At 45.3% G+C, this 22,811-nt stretch overlaps 1 protein-coding gene across 3 annotated transcripts in view; it reads right to left on the bottom strand.

Moving 5' to 3' along the window:
- Positions 1–22,811, bottom strand: part of LOC143188445 (uncharacterized) — a 36,484-nt gene that overhangs the window by 6,724 nt on the left and 6,949 nt on the right. The window contains exons 2-5 of one of the 3 annotated variants that reach the window (XM_076392709.1): positions 16,227–16,299; positions 13,084–13,538; positions 11,097–11,237; positions 3,819–4,007 (exon numbers count right to left, since the gene is read on the bottom strand). In XM_076392709.1, coding sequence (XP_076248824.1) covers positions 3,819–4,007; positions 11,097–11,237; positions 13,084–13,517 — 764 coding nt within the window. In that variant the 5' untranslated portion in view covers positions 13,518–13,538; positions 16,227–16,299. Of the gene's footprint in view, positions 1–3,818; positions 4,008–11,096; positions 11,238–13,083; positions 13,539–14,574; positions 14,781–16,226; positions 16,300–22,811 lie in introns of those variants that run through there. The other 2 variants (XM_076392708.1, XM_076392710.1) reach the window with 2 other exon arrangements.

Raw genomic sequence — 22,811 nt, forward strand, 5'->3', positions numbered from 1 at the left:
ACGCATAGTTATCTCTAAAACGGTATCGCACGCAGTGCTAGAGAAATTCTTTCGTTCCACAGTTCTGTTCAACTACCAACGCACCTGTTCAACAATAATCCCTAATAGTAAAAACAGATTCGACTGTCTCCTGGCTATGAAAAATACTCTAGCAATGAACCCACTCGCTAGCCCTGTTATTCAGTTCCTCGATCACCTGGATATAACTAGATCAACGAACCAAACACCTTTCAGACCCCTTGACTCTTAATATTCACGTGACTGAACAAAGTAGAACGTCAAAGAATTCAGGTCCCGAGGGAGAGGTTTCGCAACGTGCAAGGATCGGCCAGCGATTTCGCCAGCTCCAATAGGTCGAGAGCGAGAGGCACGATTGCACGCTTTTCGTGTCATTCTTTTTTTTTTTTTTTTCATACGTGTCGCACCGTCATTGGCCGAAAATTGGATCGAGGGTAGATCGTCGAGAAAGAACAAGCGCGTATCCGATTGGCTGCGATCACTAGGGCTCCCCATCAGGGGTGCAACCGATGCATTCCTGGTGCACGCGAGACACACGGTACGCAACGACGGATAAAGACGTGGAACGCGATGCACTGGCAAACGGTCGAGAGCACGATTCTTCGCTGATGCAGCCCGACAGCACAACTGGCGGCTATCCTACCGCACCTCTGCACATCCACCCACGCTATATCGATCGACTCTCCTCCTCTCCTGCCCGCTTCACTCGCTCTTGCTCTCTTTCTCTCGCCCCCCCTCCCACTGCTTCTCTCTTCCGCCACCGCCTCTAGTATCTTCCTAGTGCTCCTCGTGGTGGCGGTACTGTTAATAGTACCATTGCCAATGTGCTATTTGTACATTGGCTACACGAGCGCGAGTGACACTCTTGACGTCGCTGGCACTGCTACCACGAAACAGAGACCCTTCAAAGTAGACTCGGAGGGTTCTCGTTAGACCTGATTCCGGCTACCACCGAAGTAGGTAATCTTTGGGGGATGTAGTGGAGTCCTACCGAGTGTCAAGTGCTTAGGTGTCCTCAGTGGAACGAACGTGGTGAAGTTCTGACACGATTAGAGATGTAGGGGATCATGAAGACTGCATTTGGTTCTTCAGAGGCTTACATATCATTTTAATGTATCGAATATTTTATTATAAGTTTGTCGTCCATTATACATATCTACTTAGGAATTAGAGATAGGCTTCTTATGAAGATAGACTATGCAGAGACTTCTGCAAAATTAACAAAGATAGCTTAACTACACAAGAGCAGCTTTGTTAGATCTCCAAAGTCAACTCCTACTGATTCTATTAAATCCAGACTTGTTAGACTTCAACAACTTCGACTCAACATTTTTTCTATGACATTATTGGATTGATATAAGTTTCTCTGGGAACTGAAAACTAAGTCAATCTTTCATTAAATTTGAAGAGTCCATTCTACTCGATTCGAGGAGGAAACAGCCGCGGGAGATATTTAATGCGTCAGTTTAGTTCTCCAGGGAAGGAGAAGCGTGAGAATTTGTAGAAACGCGGAAGGAACCGCTTGATCGTTTGCGGTAGTCAAGAACCAAGGATTACGTAATCGGTGGTTGACGCAGATAACGCTGTGACAACGCAGCAAGGCAAACAATAGAAACGAAAAGGATGATCGGAAGCGGTACTCTCGCGAACGCTGTTCCGGAGTACTTGCTCGTTCGTTTCGCCTTTTGTACACACTACGCAACGACTGTTGCGCAGGTAATACGCAGAACATCGAGTTACGTAAGTCGTTCGCGATAAAAAGGCCTCTCGCGGCTAATTGCGCGAGTAGATCGACAGAACCTGAACCACTAACTCTGCCCTGTCCCAAACGTAAAATATTTCAACTTCCAGACTTCCGAACTGCATCGTTCGACTCTGTTCTAAGCGATGGTAAAGCGCAGTCAGCCTTCAATGGCCCAGTGTCTGCATCTGTGCCTCAGGCAGCGATTACCGAACACGTCGAACAGCTCGTGTCTGGCGTTTGCAGCTCCGCAATGCCTTCGTAACGTTTGATATAGGTACCTGTTAAGCGTGCAACGCGACTTGCGTAAGAGGGTCGCGCTATTTAAAGACAACCGTTGTATCATCTAAACAAGGTACACGTAAGAAAAAGGCACGGTGGCATAGGTATGCGTGGCAGGGGACGTTGCACTCCGAGGGATATCGATCGCGCGATTCCTGCCCCCTTTTCCGCCCTGTTTTTCAGTTTTCCTCCAGCGAGAACGTGTCTCTCGGCGTAGAACGACTACGCAACGCCTACTTGCTCTGAGACGTGAAAACGAGTAGCTGAGCGGTAAAACGATACGCGCTAGACGAGTTATGGATGCAGGAAGATCGGTGGTCGAATATACCGCGTGTATTGCTCTTGAACGTCCTATGTTCGCGCGATAGATTCCACAGCGTCGCCAGTTTTCATGGAACTAGCGTTATCGTGTCGATTTCTCGGCAATCGCGCTGAAGGAGACATACTAAAGGGACTAATAAAATTACTGTGTCTTTAACCCCTCAATGTGGTTCGATGAGTCTTACTCGTCACAGAAAAAGTGGCTCAGGTCACAGAATGACGAGTCCTGCTCGTCAAAGCGTTTGAAGTGGAGGCGTAGCGAAAGTGGCTGGGCCCAACGTCTATTGGGAGAAGGCGTATGTATTTCAACTCCGCCTGTACATTTATTTTTCCAGCGAGACGACTAATGGTTCTCGAGTGTGATACTTTCCCAGGTCGACAATACTACTCAAATATGCCAATACTTTCCCAGACCGACTACATAGTGACGACCTCGACGGAGGGTTCAACTTTTCCACCAATTGGAAATTACACGCAGCACGACTTGCTCTTCAGCAGACTGCTCCCACGTTGAGGGATTAATTATTACGAGCCTCTGCTTCATACGTAGGACTACTAGGGTAAAAGACTCTATTGCTGTGCCTGAACCTGTTACTGTGCTTTTCATATAAAATCTATGTAAAGATTTTATCAAAATCTGTGTATAGATTTCAAGTATAGTAATGGATTCAGACGCAGTAATAGGGTCTCTTACCCTATCTGTTCTTCCCAGTACCAATTCCTCGACCTTTCTACGTCTAACTCCTATGATTCTGGGCGAGACGTGCTACGAGGAGTTGCAAAATCGGAGTGAGATGGAGAACAATCGGTCGGAGAAATGATTCATGAAACGATCGCGTTGTAACATTGGAGGCACGTGCGAATGCGTAACGGTTACTCAGTTTACTTTGCACCGAGGGCCACGTATTGCACACGCGTAACACTCGCCAAGAATCGCGAGCGAATTGATAGCACCGCGATACCATTTGGGAGGGAACGAGACGGAGGAAAGCGGAGAGCTTGAGGGGACGATGGTACGTCACTTCCGGTCCATTAAGAGCAACACGGGGCTCGACGGTGTAGCACGTAGGGAGCTAATTATAAGAAAAAGACAGAGGCTCTCATTCGCTCCAAATAATGACACGATTAAGACTTTTATTATCACGTGAGAACGTACCTTAATAGTTTCTCTATCGCGATGCTTCTAATCGTTTGACGCTGTCGAAAGAAATCTGTGGTCAATTCTGAGGAACATATTTAGAGATCAAATAACCACGACCTGCAGACTATCTGTGCATTTGTGCAAATACAGATTAGCGATCTATCTTCGGATTTGTGTGCGCTCCAATCGCGAAAGATAAGATCGATAAATGAACGATAGCGACGATAGCGAAGGAATATTGTAGCGCGGCCAAGACGAGAGTGAATTGAACGAAACGAAGTATATGTAAAGTAGAAAGGGCACGGTTTTGGTTACCTGATTTGCGTGTGATAAGCGGGAGCCGTGTGTTCCGTGTGCGTGGTGAGGAGTTCCGCTGATACGGTGTCCATGTCGATCGGCTGAGTGGTCCTCGATATCGCGATAGGCTGCACCTGAAATACGCCGGGCGTTGTCGGTGAAGGTTGTGGTCCTAGCAACGACACGCGTACCATTTCCCTACCTTCGCTGGAAAAGAAAGAGAAACAGATGCTACGTCAGTCGTGGGAGTCGTGGCTGAAACGTTATTAACTTAATACGGGTTAACAGAGCTAAGGTCTTGAACTTTTTACTTTCGCGACGTTGCCTCAGTCTTTAACTGTTCCACTGGCCTCACGTGTTGCACGAATGGCACTGTGCCAAAGAGAGTGTGCTGACACTTGCCAATTCAGAAGATTATACTCGATAACCGAACGCAAAAGTGTCATCAGTTTCGATAAGGATTTACAGGTTTTCATTAGGCACGCGAGTCTCGACAGAGAAGCTCGCGAACAGCTGAATACGTCTCGTTGAATGAGTACTGTGGAACCTAGTATTTAAAAGTAACCGTGCTCTTTGATCAAAAACCAATGAATGCGAAACAACGGAACGACCTTCGGGAACGGTGGAGCGAGGAATTTGCCTCGAGACAGACTACCACCCCTTGGAATCCCACCCCCTGCGGGGAAAACGGTGACCCTCTTACCATTCAACAGCCGCCTGTGCTCGTTTCAATACAAACTGTTGGATCGATATTTTTCGGCAACAATTGCGTGGCAAAAAACGTTAGAAATTACAGTTTGCAAAGTACATACTTCTGACAAGTACGATTGTCGCTTAGATTAATGTTCGATCGCGAGAAGCATGTAATGGCGAGAAAGGTGAATGAGAAACGAATACGTGCAGCATTAATCGGCGGAAACTTGGTCTACAACTAGTGTACTGAATCTTTTTCAAAACGTTTTCAATTACTTTTACACAGGTGCTTTAAAAATAGCGCCATTTTCTGAACGATTCGAGTAAATATATATCAGGTATTTAGTAAATGCACGTAAACCTTGTATACATGTATCCAAGTATAAATGGACGTGCTAATATTTCGTATCGATGCACAGTTAACTAAGCGTGAAGTTACTTATGCATACATCCAATGCACGTGAACATCGAATAACGAGTCTGCCTCTTAAAAGGTACATGCAATTCTATTAGTGAAGCGGCAATGACGTAGCTGACATTCGTGTGTATAATATCCTTCGGGGTCACAGAGGAGCAACACACCCTCTTTTATGCGATAGGGAAAGGTCGAGCAAATTAACTGTCTCCTGACGAGGATATCCTACACTGATTGGAAGTAACACTTAAACCTCGCATCAAGAGTACTCTGCGACGCGATTCAATTTCAAACAGCCCTGAAACAAATTCGAACCTCTGAAAAGAGCTTTCTAGCTTTCTCGAACCTGTGAATATTCCCTAATGAAACACTGCAACGCGAGAAACAGACGCAATAGCATGGAGACATCCCCTCGCGCGATCGATAGGGGTGATTTCGACCCTTGCTCTAGAGAAGACGTAAAAAGGGGGCACGCGAGGGGAGATTCGCGCAATGAAAACGAAAGAAACCGAAAGGACATAGAAACGAAGCCGAGGTCTGTCTCGAAACCGGTTTCACTGTGCCACGGTCACGCGACTTTTTATGCCGATGCAGCCGGTTACGAAGAAATCGATCTTACGACGATAATGTACGAATGTTACGCGCGCTCAGTCAGAGAAATCGTTTCGCCATGCACGGGTACGCAAGTGGAGGAAACGAGATACACCAAAAGCGATAGCATGTACGCATACGTATGTGCATGCATGAAAAGAGTGTCCATAAATCCATAATCCAACCTTCGAAAGCTTGAGAGAAGATATTCGCTAGGGCAAATGAAGGATTATCCTCGATAAGCTACTTTACAGTCCACGAGATTTGGAGAGTGGAAATCAAAAAGTCTGAGCCATTAAAAAAAAAATTTTATATATGGTGGCAACTCCTCCACAAGATACTTCGCTATTGAAGGTACTTTCTCCTATTTTCCATTTTCTTGAAAGTAGTCATCTAACTATTCTCTCCTACAAATACAACTTTCTGACCTGACCAGCCCTGCGTCTAAGACAGGATCTGCTAGGTAGCCTTACTGATGAGTCCACTAGCAGGCCCAGGGCGAAATACTTTTCTTTACTCTTTTCCTCTCTCTCTCTCTCACACACCCTTGTCAACGTCTCATGTATATAGGCTAGTAACTTGTTTCCCTTATTATTTTCGCTCTTCATTTGTATTTAAGCTTCTCCATTCAGAAAAGAGACAAAAGTGAACAGCAAGCAAAGATCGATTTCTGATATTTCATCTCCTATCACTTTTTTGTTTACTCCACAAGCGACGCTTCTTTTCCCTGCTGCGTCATATTTCTCCCTACAACACCCACGTCCACAGTAGCACGCGGGTCTGACGTCACCAGCCAGTTAAACACCTCCTGTATATGCGATTTAAAGTTTAGACCTTGAGCCCGTGATATCATCCCGTGTCGCGTCGACATTCCGAATCGTTCCCCCTCTCGTGCTCCCCGCGGACCAGCAAATGCTCTCTTTTCTACGAATCACCGAGCCTGCTAATAGCTGTTACCCGCGTGCCATTCACGGCACGCCACCCCAGAACGCTTTCATCGGTAGTCGTTTCAACGTTTTGTTCGCCGCGGGGAACAATAATCTCCGCGTTCTTTCCATCCACGCTGGAAACGCTAATACGAGGTGAAAAGACGGCGAAAGGCCTAACAATGGCCACCGTGCGTGGCGGCGGACGCAGAAGAATGTTTAACGAAATGTTAACCCAGTTTCGCGTAGACAGATTCGTCTTTCGCTACGCCGAAGAGATACTCGAGAGTATTGGCATCGATCATTCGAGTAGAGGGCGGACGGGCGGCGAGAGTACGTGGGCGCCATTGCGTCTGTAACCCCACGAGGTCGAGCTTTCTGCCTTCGCTGTGTGAGAACGGTCAGTGAATAAGGAGAATCTACTTTAGAATGATTACAGAGCTCTGCTTGTTTCATTGAATTCACTTTGTACCTAGACTCTACTCAGCATAAGCACTTGGAGACTTTCAGATCATTAGGAATGTATGAAATACTCTTCTTTATTCGTACTAATTGATACTAAATACTACTGCCTTTGGTGTTTCTAAAGTTTTAAACCTTGTACGATTGTCTGTGACGAGGTATGTAGTCAAAACTAAGATCAGAGAATTTCTATATACTTAGTGTTGTATGTCTCTGCGTAGAAGCTTTGCTTTTGCGTGGCCACTGAGTTTTAGCGTCGCAGAAAAAGAGAGCGCACAAGAAATTCTGCGGCATTCGGTATTTTCTCACTGGAGAAGGGATTTCGAATTGTACCAGGAATTAGAAAGTCGAGCATCGCTTATAATATTGTAGGAAAGAGGCGTATCGAGGACGATTAGCTTCCTGTATAAATACTGTTGCTCGATCGGACTGCAAAAACGTTCTCGCCACTGTTCGATGCTTTCCATTTTGGAGCGGCAGGCCTGTTCGGTTTCTGCTCCGATGTATTTTTAACTCCTTACGTTCGTCGGAATTTATGTAACGATATAGCGTATCCGATCGGTCGTGCCGCGACGACGGGTGCGGGAAAAGTCAAATGGAATCGCCACGAGTGCTCGAACTGCGACGCCAACACCCACACAAGCGTCTCACCGCCGTTTCAATTTGCGCTTATAACTGGAAGGAATTTATTACTGGAAACTGACCCTGTTCCCCTCTGACCGCGCATTTTCTGCCCAATTTTCGAGGAAACGACGCGACAACCGAACGAACGTGCGTGATGCTTACGAATGTTTCGTTTTAACATCAGAATTATGAATTTACGTTGATGAAATTTTTATCGACAATCAATATTTGGGAAATGAAATAGGATCATTCAGTTTTGAAAAAATGAGCGTCAATTGGCACGTAAAAAGAACATTGCGCGATGAGATACGTTGGGTATTCTACGCAGATGTATGTGTCACACACGCTGCTGTTGCATGACTATCATCGAGCGTCGATATCGCGCTTAAATTTATATTGTTATGAAAGAGAGCGGGATAAACGCGCGAAGGAATGTTCAGTCGCGATATTTACTCAGTTTTTATTCTTTCTGTGTAGGCTCGCGGTAAAAAAAATTATGGAACTTGTGGAAAAAATGCAAGCGATTTAGCAAACGTTACATTATTTATTATACTGTTAGTTCTCGATAGGTTTACGAGCACTATCGGAGAAATGGCGATACATAATCAGTCGAGAAACGATAACATGTTAAGTTAGCGAGTCAATTTCATTCTAACCGGTGATAAGTCTAAAAAATATTTCAGTTTGCACAGTTCGAGCTTCTGAGTTATGCAACCACATTGATTTACCAGATTTAACGACTTTAAGAATATTTTTTAACCTCTTCACGTTCTTTGATTCTTGCACTTTTTATAATGCTCTCGCTGCCGATCACGCGTCAGCGCGTGATGAAGCTTCTTCGCAAATAACCGGTCACGCACCATCGCGTGATGAATCTATGTTCAATTAACAAGAGCTCTGTGGTTGGCAGTTTGGGATAGTCTATCGTCTCAGATCGGCAGCGATGATGATAACTAGACTGCAAATTTCTATGCATTTATAGAAATTTGAAACGTGTACAAAATTACAGAATGCATATAATGTTCAAAAATACAGAAAGTACGAAAACGAAGGTGTAAATGATAGTATTTCAGACACGAAACAACCTCTCATCTAAAACTGTGCTTACAAAAACATGAAATTCCATAAAAATCCAGTCTAGCGATAACATTACGAAAGAAAATTGTAGACGAAGAGGTTAACAAGCAACTTCCCGTTTCGGCGCCCTCTCATTTATATCCCCAACTTTTCAGAGTACAAACAGCAAGTCTACTCATTTTCATCCACTTTCTACCATCACGTCTGCTCCATAAACGTTTTTAAAGCATTAGTATTAGCAAGCTGAGAGGTTGGAGCGTTAGAAGATTAAGTTCGTTGCGAAGCAAGTGCAAAAACAGAAGCAGTCGGTTAACGCGAAAACGAGCCGCGTTACCTGCTCGAGAAGTGTAGGTGGCGAGTTAACAAAAGGCGAATTCAAAGGTTCGAAAGAAAGGGTCGGTAGTGTGTCAAGATGGCTCGTTGCCATGGTAACTGGCCAGCGAGAGTACTCGGTCTCTTTTGCATTTACTCTCCCGCCCGGGTAAACTGCGACACATTTCCACCTTCTACGATACATCACGCTACTTCTCCACCGTTTACGAGCCTTTCGACAAACAGATCGATTTACCGGCTGCACGATACACGCGACGCGCACAGCTCGTAATTCGCCAGGCCTAAGCATACAGGCTACGCAGAGGCACACGATTGATAACGCACGCTGCTAATCTCCTATCGTAGCGCGCTTAAAATAGTTCGAACGAAGGAACGTCGAGAGGAAAGCGTTCGAGTCGACTCGATTCGCTCCGAGTCTCTACTCTTCGTTGCAACTTCGATTGGAAGCGAAATCGTTCGACTGTTGATGCTATCTACCGTCTAGACGACTGGTTGAAGGAATAGGAAGTACCTGATGAATGAGAGTCCGTCAGCTTCCCAGGGCTGCGACTCGGGAACGAAGACGAGATGCTCCCGTGGCTACTCCTGGCATGCAAGGTCCTGTGTCCCTAAACTTCGATCGAGTTCGAATCAGCGATCACACTTTAGACGCGATAGAACAGCACTCGCGAAAACGCGAGGCGAGGCTGTTGACCGATACCCGAGCACGACACGAACTAAACTTCGTCCCTCCTGTGAACCTCGTCGCACAAGTCGCGGAATCGATCGTAAATCCTCGGCACCACGCCTGCGTTTATGGGCCACCCTTGGCTCCACCTGGTCGCGTTCTACACTGAACAGGCCAGGACTGAGGACGCGCTAGACTAATCCGCGACGCTGCTGCCCTCTCTCATCGACTTTGCGAAACTTCCGTCTACCATACTGTACCATACAGCTTCTTTTCATGGTGCCCCATTTGTCTAGAGACCCACTGATCTCTGTGGTTGTGAGATGAAACGATGTGTATCACGTTTTTCGAAAGTTTGAGGTCAGGGCTTAATAAAGATCTAGAATATAGAGGTTATATTTGTAAGAAGAAAATTGAATTTGTAGAAAACAGTGGAGGAATTTTTCCTAGGGAAAATAAGGTTTCGAGAAAACAGAAGTCCATGAGACAGTGTATTCAAGTTGAAGACTTTAAATGGATATGACATAGATCATTTTGCTTTAGATATAACCATAGATTTCAGAAAAAACTTTTCACTGTAAATGCTTGCTCTCGCTACATATTTTGTTCCGTGCTTCCAAAAGACTCGTTTGATTGTATTCTATCTTGGTCTTTCAATGTTCACCTGTTAACCTCATCGGTATCTTTTTTTATTTAAAAGTAATATATTTCTTAAAATATGTAAAATAGAATTAGTATATGTACATTAAGAGCTGAGTAAATCTTATTTTTTTTTGGAAGCTGCTTATAAGAATATGTGTATGCAAAATGGTTGAACGTATCGCGAGGTATTTGTACTATGTACATATGTACATTCATATTCATGGATGTGTAAATTTCTTGGATGACATCATGCCTTATCTTGAAGCTGAAGAAACGTATGTGCTTTAAACCTTCTCGAGAGTGATGTCAATCTGGCTACCTTTTATGTCAACGTGCTACTTTTATCTTGAAATTGAGGATTTTCAGCAGCGTGATACGAAAGGGAAAAAAAAAATAAACGTCGTAATTTTCGCATTAACCGAAACCTGAGCTTGCACCTGACATTGAAGCTGTCGAAAACACGGGTATTAAGTATTCCATGCATGAGCAGGGTCGTTTAAGCGGATTAAACGTGATAATGATTGCACTGGGTGATAAATAGAAGTCTATTAGAGAGACAGCAAGCATGTGTGGGACGATGCTTCGAGTACTAAACTATGACTTTGAGGATTACGATTTTAAATTAAAAAAAAAGAAGTTCTAATAAAAAAACATATTCCTTCCCTATCTTCTATGCTGAACACTGAAATGATCTAATCAGCAATAATCGTAACGCGTTAGCTTTAACATCTGATCGCACAGTTAAATACACGGAATGATTAGAAACGTTATATCGGTATCTACATAGCGCAGCAGATGACGCGTAACAAATTGTGACATGCACGACATGCACTCGAGTAGGGGGCGATGAAAATCAGTTTACTTACTCGGTATCAGGTACAGATGTAATTAGGGGAGGTAAGCGTCCATTGTGATCCATGAAACGACTGATTTCTGGCTCCTCTTGCACAGGTGTCTCGTATACCAGAGTTTCTACCATCGATCCTTTGCTCGAGCCAAAGGAAACTCTGGAATGTAAAGAAACGTCTATTAAAAATCTAATAGCACTTGTGTAGAGGCATTCCACTGCCGAAAACATTATATTACTTTTCTGTAAGTGTAACGCCGCGTGGATTCAATTTAACGGTTATAATACTAATAAATACACATATAAGTGGATTCGATGCGGCAAAGAGACAGCTGTCGGCGTAAAAATGGTTGTCACCCGCGTGGAAAGCCGGAAAAAATAGTTGCCGTAAACCTCAATTTCCTATCGCGTGACAGCTCTCGGAGCAAGCGAGTCGGACACTCGGTAACCGCAATAGCGGGCGGTCCGATATCAAAATTGAAATCCTGTGATCGAGTTATCGGGTTACGGCGATCAAGCACAGCCGAGATTAAAAGTATGTCTATCTCTGATACGAGTATGTCCATGTTATATGTTGCGCGGCGTAGGCCAGAGCACTATTCGAAAGTGTCGTTTAGAAGAAATTGATGAAGGAAGCTTCTAATGTTGTAAGATATAACAAACTGTAATGATTCATCTAGGACGTTTGAGTTTCTTCTGTACTTTTTATTAAAACAGGGTTCTGATCCCAGCTGGAGTGATTCACTGAACAGTGCTGCCGCGTAGTGGAACAACTGCTCAAGAAAACTGTGCTCAGGAGGGTAACGAATCGACAGACAAATTTGTGAAAATTCTCTGATATTAGAAATTTCAGAAATTCAAATTTTCAAATTTTCAAATTTTTAAATTTCAAATTTCGAATTTTCAAATTTCAAATTTCAAATTTTCAAATTTTTAAATTTCAAATTTCAAATTTTCAAATCTCAAAAATTTTAATTTTCAAAATTCACAGTATTAAGTTTCAGAAATTTAAACTGAAATGTACCTAGTAACGCACTCAGTAAGCTAAAGCAACGATTTGCATAAATGCAGTCGACGATGCATTTCGACATGTATAATATATCTGGAGTCGAAGACTGGTCGTATGTTAAGCTTCGTTCGACAACGATCCGTAAGATCGTTGCATGACCGTGACCTACCCAACATGTAAATGTCATGGGAGTTTCAGTGGGACGTGCCGCAAAAGATAGCTCGCAGCCAGTATGGTATATCTTCCATAGCATGGGTTCTTCGATCGTGTTGATTTTCGCGAACTCGAGACGCACTAACGTATGAATCACTGTCTCAAACTTATTGCGACGGGTTCCGAGGACAACGCGTCAGTGATGCTTTGATCGTTGATCGAAACTGAAGTCAACGTCAAAGGAGAAGTGTCACTCGAGTAGGAAGTAAAAAAAGACACGGTGACGTACGATACCGCGCTGTTTTTCGAAGCAGCGGATAATTTTAACCCCCAGTAACGCTTCCAAACGTGCCACCTTGACAGTGAACGACTCCGTTCCGCGTGCTTTCGCGCGACCGCTTCGTACCTCTGCCAGGTGCATTTTACGTCAAACATTCGTACCTACAACACGCGGAATAGACTTTTTCTTTCACGATAAAACGTACAACATACGCTCAAATAACTCGTATCGCGATTAGAAGAAGAATCAAAGGCGAATCGATGATCTGTCGTCTCGGTATATCTATTGTAAGGATCTATAGTCGACGATAAAGCAAAGCAGCGATCCATACTGATAACTCAGGGTCAAGAAAACACGCGACGATCGAAAATGACTAGAAATAGCGATAGCTCCGAGAGAGAGTTAATCGATGCTGCGAGTTTGATACGGAAGAAGGTTAAAGACCCAGCGAACCGAATTAGAAAGGTGGTCTCGAATGACCCCTGAACTCTTTCCCCTCGACCCCTGCCTGCCACAACTGTTCTCTAGTCTCCCTGTAATAATCGTCGCTCTGTTTCTCCTCACCTCTTTAGACTAGTGTGCTTCGCCCCGTTGAAGATCTTGTTCTTCCGGTCGCTCCCGACCGTGCTGGCCTCGCTGTTAATGCTGTACAAGCTGTCGTCCTTGGTGACCTTGGACGTGTGCAGCGTCGACTTTTTGACGACAGTGCCGTTGGGCTTGGAGCTCTCGCTCGGCAGCAGGCCATGATGGTGGTGATGGTCCTGCTGCTGTCGGGGATGCTGGTGGTCACCGTGCTCCTCGATTTTCGTAGGAACGATCATTGTTCTGCTCGCGTCGGCGCGACTCTTCGAGGAAACGGCGACTGTGTGCTTTGAGGCGGACGTCAGAGGAGGACGTTCCCTCGGACTCCTCTGCGACTTACTAGCGCGATAGTTGCTCGCCTGATTCGAGTCTCCCGGTGGCGGCTTGTCTTCCGTCGGCAACATGTACGACAGCATCGTCTTCTTTCCTCCGTTCACCTGCACAGGCAGAGAAAAAAAGAAAGTGAACTGATTCTCGCGCCGGAAGTGTGGAATAAACAGGATCGTCGAGGCTCAGCGCGACGCCAACGCACGATAACCGGGATGCCAGAAATCGTGGCGATAATGTTCGAACACTAATTTTACCCTGTGAAACCAGTATAACTGTGGCTGCTATTTTATAGACAATTTTCTTTTGCAATTTTATTACCTTCACTGCTGATCCGAAACGTCAGAGTACTTTAAACTGCCAGCCGTACAGCTTCCCGTTAACTTAATATAGATCCATCACGCGATGGTGCGTGATCGGCAACGAAGGTATTCTCAAAGCGGAAGGGGTAGAATTAAATTATGCGAAGGGGCTAACTTTTTCCCCCAAGATCTCTGACACCGTCGCTCCTATGTAAAGCACGTGACAGTGCTCGACGAGATGCGACGCGACGCGGTGAAATCGATGGCGCTTCGAGTCGGTCGGAGTCTATACTTTTGTTCATCCGGTCTTCGCTCTCGATTCGAACCGAGCAGTAAGGAGGTCGCTCTTGAACCATCAATTGGAACTAATTACACCAAGCGCCGTGAGTTAATATCTGTTAACGCTTCACCGGTCTCTGCGAAACGTTTTCTTTCTCGTAACCGATCGAACAATACGAAAATACGAAGACAATCTCTCGAGAACACGGTCCCCGATGTCAATCGAAATTCCATCAACATCGAATCACACGAAAAGAAGTCCGCGAGGAGATTGAATGTTCTTTGATGCGCCACAGGTTCGAGGCAAGAACGTTAAGAAGTTGGAGCGAGTTCAAGTCGCCTCTCGACCATTGAATTTCTGGCAATACACCGTGTACACTAGAGGGAAAGATGCAGTTCGAGGGAAGAAGGAAGAAACAAAGTATCCCGAGAACCGTGACGGGAATTCAAGACGTTGGATCATGCCTGACCACAGTAGATCGCGTTCGCGCTCAAAGGATGCAGCTACAAAGACACCAGAGTTCTGCGGCGGTTCGAGAAGACCAGGACGGATATCGAGACTCACCGACTGTATCTCTCGCCAGTTCAGCTCCTCGGCTTCTTCTTTTTCGCTCGTCGACACTATAAACTGCTCCTCGGTTTCCGTTAACATCGGGCACGAGAAAATTCAATGGTCGAGCGATCGCTTTCCATCTGACGTCGATCGAATTTCCCTTCCGAGTTACGTCTCGAGGCGCGCGTAATTCGTGCACCTTGGCGCCCTTCGAGCGTGGGCGAGGGAAGGAAAAAAGGCGGGCTCGACAGAAGAGGAAGAATCGAACGCGGAAGAAAGGCTGGCACGCTCGTCGGGAGAACGGCCTGACTGCAACTGGCCGAGAGAGCGTCGTGCGAGACGCGACGCAAAACCGACCCAAAGGTTAGAGGAATGGCGGCCTCGGACGCTTATACTTAAGCCTGTTCTACTGTGCTCTACCAAAAATGCGTTTTCGCGCGCCTGTAGACGCTTTTACGTTTGTATCAGATCCAGAGCGCACTTCGTTCGCGAGAGCCACGTGCAGCTCGTGAATTTCGCCCCAGCTCCTTTTCAATCTTCGCTCGAGCTTTCCCGATGCACTCTCGAGAGGGCTTTGCGCATTCCGCGACCGATACAGTTCGCCACATACCTTAAGCTATGTCTATATCAAGTGGAGGACTGACCAAGGTGTCAGCTTGCTTAGGCATTAGACAATGTGTTAAAAATGTCAATGACCTTTCAGTGGCTTGAAAATATAATAGAAATTCTAGTACTGTTATCGAGTACTATAAGTGGTAGCCTTACAGTTGTGGGTGGATGCTCTTTATTTTCTGACGACCAATATTTTTGGACACAGTCCACCACTGTCTACACTGAAGCAACAAGAAGGAACTTTTTGTTGCTGTTTCATGTAGCCTGAAAAGTCGACGCTTGTTGCCGAATGTTTTTCTAGTTCTAGTTTCTGCGTGTTTCTGCTGCCAGCAGCAAATGTCGCCGCGTGTCGCCAGTTTCTATTCAGAGAGGCAATATTCATTCTTCGAGTTATGATACTTCAGTGTAGACAAAATGTTTCTATAAGTCAGTACTCCTTGGAAACATCTTGAAAGGTGCAACAAGAGTCGAGAAAACATTCCTCGCTGTTGCTTCAGTGCAGACACAGTTTAAAGTTTAAGCGTCGCCATTTTTCATGACTTCAACTCGCGTACATCACATTTAAACGCTCGCGCGAGGTCTTTCGCTTCCCCTAGCTTTAAGCAACATCCACTCGACGCTTTTCCCTTCGTATAACAATGCCTCACAGTTAAGGGGACAGATTGCTTCAGTATTTTCAACATATCCAATTTCTCATCCTCATAATGAAGCTTAATTTTAGATACTAAATGCATACGAAACAAACGAGATTTCAATTGCAAAGGATCGAGGGCTGATTGTCGCAGGAAAGGACGCAATTAGGCATACTTCGAGGAGCATGTTTACGATATTATTTCCACGCGGTTAAATTCGTCCCAGGGTTGCGTTTGCATTATAGGAGAACGCATCGGGCAGTGGTTTTTGCCAAAATCAATATCTCGAGTGGATCAAATTACGCGAACGAGGATTGTAGGTAAACACTGTGATCCAGAATGTCTCGATGAAAGCTGTTCGAGAATTCGGGACGAAAAACGAAAGAACCGACTGCCATTTCTCGTTGTCTGGATACTTACGCCGGTAGCAAGAAGGAGCTCTTGAGACGGTGCTTTTTAAAAGACTCCCGTGCTGGGCTAGCATTTGGATAACCTGCAACACAAATGCAATGGTTCGTGTTAAAGTGTCGCTTACGATCCCGTCGCGAGACCTACTTCGTTTAAACTATTAGGAGGTATCTTAACGCCCAACAGCAGGGAATCTCGACTAGGAACAAGGGAAGGAGAGGATTAGAAAATGTGCGGATCGCGGTATAGACTTAGCCGCGAGGCTATTCTAAAAAGCCCATTAGTCGAGATGCTCCCTGCGCGTTCTGCGTTGAACCCTGGCCGAGAGCGAGGTCGAGTCGCTCTTTTTCAATGGGCAATGCGTCAGCAGGCGTGGCAGACGGGACGAGCGGGAGGAAGCGATCTCGCTGGTTGAATAGGCACCTGTTTTCGCAGACAGGTGACACGACAAACACGAACAAACGGCGGGTGCATGGAAACGCGTGAGAACCTCCGGATAGAACGAGGAGGGCAATGACTCCTAGAACACCGCGGGTGCGCCGACAGACGAATGTCGACATCGAATAGAACCTTCCTCGGAGCCGACGCGGTCGTCTTGAAAAAACCACCTTCGACCGTCTGTCTAAATAAGCTCTCCTCTCTTGAGATTCAGGGAGATGCAGAAACTGCAGAATCAACTCTGTGGCGAGCAGATCCTCTGAAAAGTGCGTTCTGCCGTCTCGTCTCTTTATAATTCCAGTTTTGCGTGTTCCGAGCGTCTGCCTGTTGTTCACAGTTTAATCCTATGGATCGATTTTGTCGAATCGTTGGCTGTACGCAATAGAAAGTATAGGAACAATTACTGGTGGCTCTTGCGTCGCGATTGCGACAACAGGGCAATCTAGTTCGACGCATCGGGGCACTAAATTGATAAATTTGCATGACCCGCTATTCGCGGACAGCAGTGGTTCTGCGACGTAGGAATGGTCCGCTCTTCTTGCGAGTCATCAACGAGCTCGTTTCGAGCAGCTCTCCTTTTATCGAGTTTCTGCCTCGTTTCAACTGGGATCAATCAACGAGTCGGTTATTGTACACTCTCGCCGCCTCCCAATTGGAGTAAAAAGCAATTTTCTGTTGCGTAAACGAAACTGATTTGCTTGCTTTCGATACGCAAATAATATAAAAACAAAGGATTATTGTCCATGAATTTTTTTCGTGATTCCAAAAAATCTGGTATGTGTCATTCTATGGTTTAAATATAACTTTAACGACTTACGTTCCTCTCTACAGGGCCGTTAAACTGTTTCTTATTAATGCAAACGACTATTGACAGAAGAAAACTGACAACTGAAGACGTTACTGCAGCGAGCAAACACTTAAAGAACTACCGTTTCCCAGTTAAAGATTATTTTCTGCATCTTCTGAGTCAGTAATCAGCAGTTAACGTCTTATCTGTATCGATTATCTTGTTTATCGATTTTATCAGCTTCTAGGGGTCATAAAATTTCGCACGAAATCTTCGTTATATTATTACTTCCCCAAGCATGGCGGATATTGAAAACGTAGATATATCAGCGATCGTCAAGAGTTTCCAAAAACCAAACACAATCAGAGGATATGAGGCAATTAAGGTGTTTGCTCATGCGAGAAATTCACAACAATTTCCGTGCCGTCATCCGAGACCAGAAAAATCGATCGATGGTCATTTAAATACTTCCGCAAATATACGATTCAAAAGCAGGCCAGACTATATGTATACAACGTTATTTGATTTCGAAACACTTGATACTCATTCCAATTACCTATGCCGTAAACTGGCATTTTTCGCTTGAAATCATCACCGAAGAAACAATTCAAAGATTTTCATTTCCGGCCACGAGCATCTAACGTTACATCGAACGAGATTTCCGGTAACGTGACTTCCCGCTGCTAACAGTTCTGCACCTTCGCCGCTTCAAACCTGCTTGCGCAGCAACGAGCGGGAAAATAAATCTTTAATCCAGGGTATATTAGATACGGACTTCTCAGAATACATCTACGCGCAAATTAAAAGCACAGATATGTAATTCCAGTCTTCCTTCTCGGCCTGTCGTTAAACAACAAAATTTTATGGAGTACCGACATGGAGTTCCTTAAAGTTGTTTCGCGGTGAACTTGCACTAATCTGCAACACGAAGAGGAAACGCACGCTTCTCACGGGTTGTGGGAACCCCGTAACATCCGACGTGATTCACTCGCCGTAAATTCAAAACCGCGCCCCTGAAGATCTTCCGCTCCTTCTTAAGTCGGCGATAAATTTTTAAGCCGCGTCTTACTTTCTTTTGTTCCCCGCGAAATTACGTTCTCTTTTATGCCTCTCTGAAACGTCATCCCCCTCTGTTCTCTCTTTTCCCGACATCTTTCCACGCGTGGCACGTCTTAATGGTGCACGCGAGTCGATAGCAAACAGCGGATAGCAAACGATCGTTCGTTCGCTAATTAACTAAGGCACATTGACCGAGCGCAGGAAGTTTGTTCTTCGATAGTAGAGTGCATAATGTAATAATCGGTTAGAGTTTCCGTCTGTCATATTCCTTCTCGCGTCTCCTCGTCTATTCTGCCCTGTTGCTCCTGCTTCTCTATCCGTTTCCTCTTCTTTTTAGCGTTTTTTCTTTCTGCACGACATGTCGCCATCACGGGTATTAACGTAACTGTAGTACCGAGCGAACCGTAATACGAGAGCACGCTTCTTCTCGCACAAGTAAGAATCCTCGGACACACGCTAAGTCGCCAGGATTGCGGATCCGCGGTGTGTAGCTCTTTGCACACGTTCTCGTTGTTCGCCTACAGTGTGAACGCTAAATAACGATTCCAATTTCCATAGACAGATCTCCATAGCATAGAGAAAGATTCCTTGAAAATGTTTTCCAAAATCACCGCTGTTAAGTAGAATAAAGTATTGCTGACGCAGATCCCATCAGCAGAGTATCTCGAAAGAATGAGAAAGAAGATTGTTAACTCTTGCCTAGGAAACGCAGGGACATTTTAGACCCCATGTAGGATTTAAATAGTCGATTTTTCGAGGGTTAAGTTATGTCTAAACTGAGGCAACAACTAGGAACATTTTGTGACTTCTTATTGCTTATAGAGTGTAACTAAAGATTTGCGTTTTTGGACATAAGTGTATTTGAGTTTTTCATTGTCTTTGTATTTAGAATCTAGGACCTATCCTACGTGTCTATAAGTATTCCAAAAATTTTTCTTACTTTTTGCACAAGAGGCTATAGAATATTCCTCGCTGTTGCCTCAGTATAGTCATAGCCTTACGTCCTCTACACCCTATACAAGCGAACGCAGTGCGTGCACGTGTGTTCATTCTAGTCATAGGCCAGAGAAACGAGTCTCCGGATAATTAGATATCCGATGTCGTTCTCCATGGTTGAGTCCGCTGGATTTTTCTTCTCACCCTCAGGCTCGAGATACTGGTTCACATCCGCGTTTCTGTTTCCATGTGCTCTCTTAGGAAGGGGCCAGGGATCAGCAGCGACCACCCTTACGGGGGTGGAAAGGACAGGGGTCAGAGGACAGGCAGACCCCTGTCCCTTAAGCGAGCAACTGAGCACCCTTGCTGTCCCCAACTAAAGGATTCCCAGGGTCCAAGGGAGGTCCATTCTCAACGAAGCCAGGGAAGCAACTGAGAAATCCTGGGTCCTGAGGTCGTATTTATAACCTTCAAAGAAAACCAGAGAGTGACATTGCTTCATGGACAATATTCGCCAAATTAGCTCGCTGCAATGTGGAGGTCGACGAACGAAAAGAACAAGGGGTGGTTGTTCAGCGGCAGACTTCCCCGATCCAGGAAGCGTGGATTTACGTAGCAGAGGCGCTATTGAGCGTGACGAAAGACAACGCCGCCTCAATTTTCCGCGCAAACGTTACTCGAAAACATTCTGGGGAGTCTAACTTTTCCGCATTGCGAAATATCTTGAAATAGCTTGACACGTGTACAGAAATATCAGGATGTCAAATAGTACCAAGTCCCGCAGATATTCTAAGCGCTTGGACACATCTCGCTCATTAGCTCAACTATAATAATATGTTTCGTGCGTATATAACAATAGGTCTTGATGACCCAGGATAAAGAAAAGATTGCGTAGTTAATTTCCACTTAAGTTCCGTCTGTCTAGGGGAGTCTCCGTTTAGTCTAGCTCCCTCAGGCTCAATTAAGTCTGTTAATCGAGGCTTAACCACGTCGTTACGTAATCCTGTAACTTCCCCGTGGCATTCGCGTAAACATTCAGCAGCGATTCGCGATGTCAACATCCTGGTTCGAAGCGCCGCTGGCCTCTCGCGCCTCTTCGAGGCATTAATCTTCTCGGGCGTAGTTAGCGAGCGAGCAATTGTGAAATACTTGCCGCAGCGTTGTCTACTTACTTGCCGCGCACTGTACCGTGTCGTGAGGTCGACGCTGCACGGATGAACCCGTACGGGTTCTGGCAGCTGGTTGGGTGCCAGCGAACGTCTATGCTTCCCGACGCTGTCCGCTGGCATTATAACCAGGAAGATGTGCGCCCGACCAGGGGACACATCGCCTCTCTCTTCCCCTTCGCTCGGCCATCGTTGTTGCATCCCATCGCCACCTCGCATTCGTTCCAATTCTCTCTTCGCGATGCCCCATCGTCGCCACTGGCTACTCTACCAAATTCCATGACAGATTCTTCGCTTGCCTTGATCCCTTGCCTTAGATACTAGCATCATTCCCTCCCGTTATCAGAAATTTGCATTGAAACAAAGAATCAGGTCGACAAGTATTTCAAATATTAGCCTGGCAAGCCTTTCCTAATGAGACTCGTCGACCTGGATAATTCGACTAGGTAAAATACTTAATATACTTGAAATATTCTGAAGAGTAGGATAGATTTGAATTCTAGTACACATATCTGAATCGTTTCATTCCTCTTCTGGGGGAACGAGCAAACGTACCGAATCGCTGAGAGTCAATATTTTTTGTGAGGTCAACCGTGGCACGGATTCTTGACTACGTGTGCGCGTAGAGCTAGAGGCTCGGTTCCGCTTCGTTTCCGCTCAATGGGAGAGATCAATTAGCTCACGCAAAACGTTTCGCGCGTGTTTCACATTCGTAACGATGTTTTTTCGCTGGCAGGAGGAAGCTAGCGGGGAGACTTGTGGGGAAGAAGCAGGTGCGAAGGGGGCCAGGTAGATTGCGATTGCGTACCAGCAGGTCTGAGGTATGACGCGTGCACGCGACATTCTCCCTGGCCCTCGTTCGCGCGATCAAGACCCCACGACTCTTTTTTCCCCACAGCTGGCTACGTTGCGAATTCAACCGTGCCATTCTGTTTCCTTCTTCGTCCCCTTCGCTCGGTCCCCTCCAGCGAGAATCGTTTCAGGGATTCGCTCGGGACAAAGCGAGATTTTTCAATCTCTTTAGTGTACCTTCTACGCCGAGGAACGCCCACGACGTCCTTGAATCGATGCTTTAAAAAAGATTTATAACCACTGGGATACTCTTGCTGTATGTATTTCCTGCGTAGTAATTTTGAAATTTCAATTCAGATACTGTATAAGGACAAGGTATCAAATAAGGCCATGTTTCTAATATGATCAATTGTAATATCTCGTGAACTGAGCAGTCTTGCTAATTCAAACATTTTTCTAATGAAAATAGATCCTCGTAGGAACCCATTCACAGTTCTCAAACATTGTAAATAGGATTTAACGCCGATTGGAGGTGCCCTACTGAACAGTAGATGATACGCGAGCGTTTCGAGAGCCTGGGATAATTTGGAATGCGGATAAACTGTATTACACAGCCGGAGGCTCGTCGAATATCCTCGGCTTCGGGGGAGCGTAGGCGCGTCGCTGCCGTGTCAACCGTCGGAATTGGATGGGTCAAGTTGCAACGATGCGCCACGCGGTGAGGTAATCCAATAAACTCATTGCCATCTGTCGCGAACCTTGCTTCGAAGCGCTCGCGAAAACCTACTTCTTATTCGATTAGGCGCCTCCTTTCCCTTAGCGTACTTTCACGCAGAACTAAGTGCACATGCACATCGTCTCGCTGAGTCGCCTATGTTTCATCCTAAGTAGACGCGACACGATTTCTTGGTCTAACTGAAAACCGATTACAGACTGAACGATCATTTTTCTATCTAAAGCTACGTCTACATTAGGCAACTGAGTTAATCAAAGTTCTTCGTGTCAGCCTAGTTTCAGGCAAGTTGAAACGACAATTTTGGGGGACTTTAGGTTGATCAACTCGGTTTTCTCATCAAAAGTTGTCTAAAGTAAACGAGCTCAATGGATAAGAAGATAATTGATACAGAAAATTCTGTTAAGTTTGTAACTGGCCTTTAATTAGACCAACAAAATTCTTGTTTTTTTTTTTTTTCAACAAATATCCTATCGATTATCACGAGTTTAATCGTAGATAAGCACATGGAGTTCTCGTTGTACATGCACGGTAGTACAACTTGTTTGGAGCGTTCGATCGTTCACAGCGGCAAAGCGTAGCCCATTCAACGTCTCATGTCCTGGGTCGTGTAACAGCTATCGTACGTGAATCGTGTACGATATCGATGTCGGCGAATAACATTGATATACAGCTCGTACGTAAGA

This window comes from Calliopsis andreniformis, chromosome 2, assembly GCF_051401765.1.
Source record: "Calliopsis andreniformis isolate RMS-2024a chromosome 2, iyCalAndr_principal, whole genome shotgun sequence".
In the NCBI taxonomy this organism is placed as follows: Eukaryota; Metazoa; Arthropoda; class Insecta; order Hymenoptera; family Andrenidae; genus Calliopsis; species Calliopsis andreniformis.